Source organism: Pararge aegeria, chromosome 12, assembly GCF_905163445.1.
Source record: "Pararge aegeria chromosome 12, ilParAegt1.1, whole genome shotgun sequence".
Classification (NCBI taxonomy): domain Eukaryota; kingdom Metazoa; phylum Arthropoda; class Insecta; order Lepidoptera; family Nymphalidae; genus Pararge; species Pararge aegeria.
The window spans coordinates 3,787,815-3,795,797 of NC_053191.1; the positions used below are offsets into that span (position 1 = coordinate 3,787,815).

Below are 7,983 nucleotides of genomic sequence, written 5' to 3' on the forward strand. Positions count from 1 at the left end.
CTACCCTAGCAAACTTCTAGTAGATAGGTCCTATAAAAGGTTGTGCCATACAAAATTGTACCATACGGGTGAGTTTTTACCGTTTTAGTAACAAAACCCTAAAAATTTAAAATTCATTTATTTCATGTCAGTCTGTTTTGGAAAACTTTGGAAAACACTGTATCCCCATATAAAGATCTCGTTCGAATTAAAAATAATTGCAACATATGACAAATCGATTATTCTTAATTAATATACAAACTTGTACCTACACAGGTATATATGGACTTATGGATAATTTATTTTAATTATAGTTTCAACTTTCAACGATGAAACATAATATAATATCGTGTTTGTATTTCATTTTCTTCGTCGCCATTTTCAAATGTGAAGCCGTAAATTTCAAAAGTCGAGCCGGATATGGAACGGTGGATTCCTTTGAATTCGGTGAGATGTTTTTTTTTAATTTTTGTCAGGCTCAGATCTATAAAGGTTCCGGATTTAATAAGCATTATCAGGATTAGACCAGAGAGGTGGGTTTACGAGGTAAAACCGTCCCTCCTTTAGAAGAGGAGGCATTTGCCCAGCACTGGGACATTACTATGCTGAAAATTATGAAGATAAAGTTTTGCCTTAAAATCATCTTTCGATTTATATAAATAAATAAGTAACATTTATTTTTACTAAGCATTTTTTCCGTCAAATTCCCTTAAATCTAAAGGAAAACATTGTGAGGAAACCTGCATGCCTCCATAATGTTCTTAAGGGTGTTTGAAGTGATCCAATCCTACACCCTGCTCATTCTGGGGGGAAACTCATGCCCTGTAGTGGGCCCTTAATGGGATGATGACGATGATGATGAATTATAACTTACAATGAACAGGATACACAATAGTCGAAACAATCTTAATTTTAAACTTTTAATGAATTCGGTACGATGTCGTTTAGAAACCGATAAGGGAAGTAGAGAAATCTTTACATAAGCTTAAAGAATGTGTAAAAACACATTTAATATATATCGCTTTCTATGATGAATTTCTTAATGACAAGGTTGCCTGGAAGCAAGCCACTCCGTTTTCATCTTACACAGAACACTGATTGTTAAACTGTAAAACGATGTTGGAAAAGAGAAACTGCTGAGTTTCTTGCCGGCTTCTTCTCAGTAGAATCTGCCTTCCGAACCGGTTGTAGAGTCACTACAAACAGACATACTTGACGTTGCAAAATAAATGAAATTTGAATTTTTATGTTATAAAACTGCTATACCTCTAACACTGCCTGAAAAGTTAACCAACCCGCCAACTTAGTTTTTAAAATTGACGTGTTCTTTCATGCTCTGCGATAATATGTTTTGTTTTTCCACTTACCATAGTTCTATCAGCTAATATAATGGTAATACGAACCCTTAAGTTAGTAATAGGTTATTAGTAATAATTTAAGTTAGTAACTAAGCAGGTAGAGCAGAATTAGAACGTCAGCTTTAATTTGGTTTTTTTCGTGCAGTTCCAATAGTCAACTTTGGTGAGGTGACATTTTCTACTTCTGGAAAAATTGGACTTCTAGAGAAGAATGTTAGAGTTCCGATCGTGGTAGGTTTTTTTCTAATTAATTTTAACTTGCGACTAATCGTAGCATTACAGGAATTTTACTAATTCCGTCTACCTACATATATTATTATTATGCTATATTATATAAAGCTACATACTAAATAATACCTTGTGTTCAGATTACTTTTTGGCAGTCATTGTTTATGAGAATGCATTCGTTTTGAAAGAAAAGATATTAGACCAATTTTTTTCTTCAGAAATGGGATTCTGATTTATTGATTAATCAGTAGGAAAAATATCGCGTTACGATATTAGTGAGTCGGCCTATGCCTCAGTCCGTTATTAATTCCAGTTCCAATGAGATAGGTATATAGTTCCCAGGATTTTTTTTAGATATATTAAAGACCTATACCTATACCTATGTCTTAACTAGTTTTAACGAACCATCTAGTCAGCGCACGCGGTTAAGGCATCTCTTGTTTTCTGCCCTGCTTTACAAAATTGTCACTGAAATAAAATATAGCCTGTGCTAATTCAGTTTGTATGAATAATAATATTAATCGTTTGATGTACACTGAGTAATCCAATTTACAGATACCATCATGCTCTGATCTGACCTACGTCAGAGTCGATGTGGACAACACAGTCGGGCCTCCGTACGTCACGATGGACTTCAACATGAGGACAGTCATCATAAAGTACAGAACGGGACAGTACAGCGTTTCATCTTTCGTGGTCACTGCCAAGTCCGTACCAAAATCACACTGCTAACCATATTAAATGCCTATTTATTGTGTCTGTCTGTTGTTTTTTTCTTACTTTTTTATAGTTATAACGCCGTGTGGTGAGGGCCGATCAGACTACCTGAATAGTTGTCAATAGCCCTCATCTTCCCGCGGGTGTCGTACATAATATATATAACGTGAACTATGAACATATTTGCATGCCATAGTTATACATTTTATTTTAAATGTCCTTTTGTTAAAATTTCTCACTATTTGCTCGTTGTGTAATTTTTCCTGTATAATTGAGGAAGGCTGACTACTGAAACACAGTTTATACTAGTTCAGTAGTCAATGAACAATTGGATGATTTTACAATTACACATAGGTATTTTGCGATGTAAATGTACCTTCCTAATAACTATAACCTATAAATTTTAAACATCTAAATAATTTGTGAAGTTTTTACAATTTTGTATTTTGTAGTTGCTATATGTACAATAAATAATAAAATAAATAAATGTAGAACGGGCAGCAGCGTGCTCTGTCCTACTACTGCATTTACTCCGATGACCAGACTGCCCGGCGTGATGATTATGGGCAAACCGTCCCGTTGCGAAAAGCCTTTAGCCCAGCAGTGGACTTTTACAGGCTATTATTGATAGCATTGTTGTCGCGTTATTACCTACTTATTGAATTTTAACTACATAGCGCAGTGGGTAGGACTTGACTTCACTTTCGGGAGGCCGATTTCGAATCAAGCACACACCTCAAGCTTTTCTAAGTTACGTGCGCATTAATTGCTTGGTTAAAGCTTACAAAGATTATATCCCCCGATTATATCCCCTGACAAGGGATATAATTAACGTACCCACCTTCTAAAGCACGGGAACAGGGAATAGGAGAAGTTTACCCCCGTTTTTTATTTCACATACCTATATTATTTGTATATTATTTCCAATTGTGCTCCTGTGAACTGAGAGTTGATAAAGCTGTGGGAGGCAATAATTTTTTATCCATTCTCCGGGAATATAATTGTCTCCTGCCCATGCTAGCTGTGCTGGAAGGAAAAACAAAGTTACAAACAAACACTTTCGCATTTACAATATAAGTCAGGATTGACGGAGCAAGAAGAGTGAGCAAGTAAGTGGAAAACGAACCACAAAGTGCTGTCATGTGACCATCAGTGGCGTGCATAGAGGGTATAACATCTCCAGTACGAGTTATAAAGAACTTAAGGGTAATCTTGATATAACTTACTTATTGACGACCGAGTGGCGCGGTGGACAGCGACCCTGCTCTCTGAGTTCAAGGCCGTGGGTTCGATACCCACAACTGGAAAATGTTTGTGTGATGAACATGAATATCTTTCAGTGCCTGGGTGTTTATATATATTTATATTAAAGTTAAATAAATAAATAAATATATTACGACAATGCACACATCGCCATATAACCTTAAAGTCGGCGTAGCTTGTGCTATGGGTACTAAGATGACTGTTAAATATTGTTATGAATAATATACATAAATACTTATAACATACAGTTATAATAATATACATAAATACTTATAACATACAGTTATAAGTATTTATGTATATTATTCATAACAATATTTAACAGTCACCTTAGTACCCATAGCACAAGCTACGCCGACTTTAAGGTTATACCTTAAAGTCGGCGTAGCTTGTGCTATGGGTACTGTATGTTATAAGTATTTATGTATATTATTCATAACAATATTTAACAGTCACCTTAGTACCCATAGCACAAGCTACGCCGACTTTAAGGCTATATGGCGATGTGTGCATTGTCGTCATATATTTATTTATTTATTTAACTTTAACAAAGTCTATCCCTAAAGTTTTTTGTAACTCGTACTGGAGATATCTTCATTTTTTATCAGCTGCATACCCTCTATGCACGCCATTGGTGTCCATCAACCCTAGGTATATGAAGCTGTAATTAATCCAGAAACCACGTCCTTAAGACTGGAACACAGCAGCTGCTGCTTAGCGGCAGAAATAAGCACAATAGAAGTACTTCCCCGGAAGAATTCTGTCACAAAAAGCTTTAACGGTTTAACTCCTTGGGTATGGACCCTTAGAAACAGGTAAGTAATAACTGAAACGATTATCTCAACTAGCATAGTTATCCTTAACTGTTTGGTTTCCCAGAAAGTTGATAAGGGAAATAACCGATTTAATTTCGGTTTTAAGACCGCACAATACATTAACTGTCACAAGTATACGATATAATGGGCTGTATTTACATAACAAAAGAGTTATAAATGTGCTTAAATTACGAATGTTTGTATTATTTTTGTAAGAATCTTCGTGAGGTTGAGACACGCTTCCTGCATATAAAATTGTTATTGAGCATTAGGGTAACTCCCGTGGATTTATTAAGTTAAGTAGACTAGCCTTCACTTTTATTAGCCTTGGAGTAAGTTTTACTTACATACGAGTAAGTCCACTACGGAAGTAACTTACAATTAATTTACTAATGTAATCAATTTTGTAACCTAGTTGTAGCAACTTACAGCTTACGTAAAGTTGTAACTTATAACTATTAAGAAACAAAACTACTAAGTAAAACTTACAGGTGTAATACAAGCATAGGGAATCAACTCTCTCAAGATGTCTTCCTAGAGTATCATCAGTAGAGTTATTCCATGAGACTAAGAAATTTACTCACAGTGCCTGCCTCCAGAAAACAAGCCACACTTAAACCTAAAAGAAAATAAAAATCGAAGTACCTATTTTTAGATATTTTTAGGTAACTTTAAAAGTGAAATATTTCTCTATCAAGTCCTATCCCTGAGTAATTAACCAAACCACGAGGAGGTAGATTAAAAAAAAATAGACTTATTGTCGACCTTTATAGCGCAGAGCAGAATTATGAGGGTTCCAGGTTCAATCACCGGTATAAATTATATGACTTCTGATATTTCGGTTCGGGTTTTTGGCAAGTTTCGGTCGTGGCAAGTTATCATTCCGTCGACGGAGACGTGGCTTAAGGGTAGAATCCGATTCGGAGTATAGGCATGCAAACAAGGGTTAACTTGTAGAGAAATAAAAAATAATGCTTTTTTTGTACTTATTTTCTAACTAGCTTTTGCCCCAATTCTTCATCCGTGTTTAATTCGGTTTTTAACAAAGCCTTTTTAATCTCCGTCCTTTCAAGTAATGCCAAAAAGCAAGACCATTGGTTTCTTAGTAAAGGCGCAAGGAAAGGAAAACCAGCAAACACACTTTCGTATTAATCTTTTTTTTTATTACTCTACTCCTCCAAAAGTCTACAAGGTAGCCCTTGACAGCATTCTCACTTGGTGGTAAGTGATGATGCAGTCTAAGGTGGTAGAGGGCTAACCTGTTAGGGATTAAGTCAGTTATATTTAACACAACCCTAAGCGGTTTCCACGCAACATCGTACTGCAACGCTAAACCGCTTAGCTGCACAATATTCTCGGTAAGGTAACTAGTCTCGGCCGAAGCCTCCCACCAATCAGACCAGAGAAAATTCGGATAAAAATAATTACCAATTTTTTTTTTGTTTTATGGCAAAGGAGTTGCCGGAAAACGTACACAGCGCACATATTGGTATGGATTTTACATTAACGTATCGTTAAATTAATTGCTCGTTTTCAAAAACCTAATTCTGTTTCCATATCATAAACAGATTAGTCATCTATTACCAAAAATAAAATGACAACAAGACACACTTTCTTTCTCTTGCAACATTTTCTTATACCGAGAAAGGTAACTTGTCCGAATGAGTCAATATTTTTCTCATAATTCTAAACCAAAAAAGTGCCATACTAATATGAAGTCTATTACTTGTGCAGTAAGTGTCATATTAATTTATAATTTTAAACAATAAAATATGGGTTGGTGTATTAATGATGATTTCTTTGGTATATTAGAATGATGTATATCATAAGTCATATCATTTAAAAAGAGCACTGGCCGTCTTAATTTGCTTTATTTGATTTCCCTGGCACAGTAGTTTACGCTCTGTCTTACAAATAGTACGTCCCGAGTTGTATCCTCGGCGGGGAGAATTTGTGAATTTATAATTTCTTGATTTTAGTTTTCTCTGTTTCGTCTGGTGTGGGGCCTCGGCTAGTTACTACCCTACTGGCCATGACATGCCCAGTAGGGTAATACAGCTCAAGAGTTTCAAATCGAACTTCAGGTCTAATTTCAGTAGCAATAAAGCTTTTTTAGTCAGAGCTCAAACCAGTAAGTGCTGCTGCCATGCTTATTTCTCGGCAAAACAGCATTGCTGTGTTTTGATTCGAAGGGCGTGGTTTCTGATGTAATGTATAGGCACAAGGGGCGTAAAACATACGCCTCGATGGACACAGAGAGGCACTTTGTTACATGCCGTGTTCCTAGTATTCCCTTAATTGTTGTTTTTTTTCGAAACGATAGTTTTCCACTGACTATCAGGTGGGCCATCTGTTGATCCGCCAATTAATACAAAAAAAAATGGGATTCTATAAATACCCAACTGCACAGGGTGGTTGCAGGCTGGCAGGTTTGCGACTGTGTGCGAAAACGTTCCCGTAACCTAGTCACCAGGTGGAGAATTGGAACACCGTGGATTTTTAGTCGGTGGACGTCCGACATAATATCTCCGCCCTTCTGCTGCGAGAGGTACACATGAGGATTTCCCTACGATAAAAAAAGGTTTAGCATCCCCGTCAGCGCACTATTTTCGTGACACGTTCTATACAATGCTGAAAGACAATTCAAATGACAAACCCACGTGTATTTTGTATGAATAGATAATAGTTTATTAGGGATACGTGATGACTTTGTGTAAACAAAACCATTTCTCCTTACCTGCGTAGGACAGGTAAGAAAACAGGTATGGTTATAATCGTATTTCTCAGTTTAAACTCGGTCTCAAAAACATTAAAACCTTCGTAAAGATAATCTCTTTTTATTTATTAATATTTGATACAAACCCATTTTATATATACATACATAATTTTTTTTTATTTTCTACTAAAAATAAATTTCTTTCTTTCTTTCTTATAGTCAGTGACTCTCCCACCGATTTACCTTCTGTAAGAAGGTAAATTCTGTCGAGAATACTATTCCGCCGTCAAGTTAGAATACAGTGAAGTTTAAAATACGTATGTACGGAACATGCAACTAACTAGGTCAGTGGCGATCCATGTCACACTTTGACCCAGTGACACGTTGCTCTTCGCTGGAGTCATCGATTGAAACGCCTTGCTCCCAACTCGGTGTGAACGAGATAATCTATAGTTTAATTGCTCTGTTATTTATGATCTACAAAAGCATCAATGGCAATTTAATATTAGTAAAATTAATTAATATTTAGTAAATTTTAGAGTTTTTACTGTAATTAAAATGCTTTTGTTTGTAATTCGTTACTAGAAAATTCGCTAATAAGAATGTAATTTACGGATCTAACTTAGTGCGTCCGGTTTTATAAGCTGTAGGGAAAGAATAACTATACATCTAAAGCCTTACATAGCATAACGACGGGACAGTAATGCTGTGATTTCCAACTCCGACATTTGAAAGTCGTATCGGTTTAAGTGTGACAAAACAATGCAAATAATTAAACCGATGTTATTCCACGTTTATTTGTAACGTCACGTATTTTTCTGTTTAGAGGTGTTTCGTAGTCAGGTAAAAATGAAGTCAAATTTAAAATAGTGCTATCACTTTCTAAAAAGCTCAATTCTGGAAAAAT

General features: G+C 35.8%; 1 protein-coding gene across 1 annotated transcript; it reads left to right on the top strand.

Moving 5' to 3' along the window:
- The first annotated feature begins 288 nt into the window (after positions 1 to 288).
- Positions 289 to 2,297, top strand: LOC120628321. The gene is made up of 3 exons (XM_039896637.1): positions 289 to 426; positions 1,483 to 1,568; positions 2,121 to 2,297. Exons 1-3 carry the CDS (start codon positions 309 to 311, stop codon positions 2,295 to 2,297), a joined length of 381 nt encoding a protein of 126 aa, XP_039752571.1. The 5' UTR covers positions 289 to 308.
- Positions 2,298 to 7,983: the final 5,686 nt, after the last annotated feature.

Bases quoted from the DNA above. Each gene is read 5' to 3' on its own strand.
- LOC120628321 (XM_039896637.1), top strand. From the start codon at position 309: ATGAAACATAATATAATATCGTGTTTGTATTTCATTTTCTTCGTCGCC. The intron at 427-1,482 runs GTGAGATGTTTT...TTTTTCGTGCAG, and splicing joins GGTGGATTCCTTTGAATTCG to TTCCAATAGTCAACTTTGGT. The intron at 1,569-2,120 runs GTAGGTTTTTTT...TCCAATTTACAG, and splicing joins ATGTTAGAGTTCCGATCGTG to ATACCATCATGCTCTGATCT.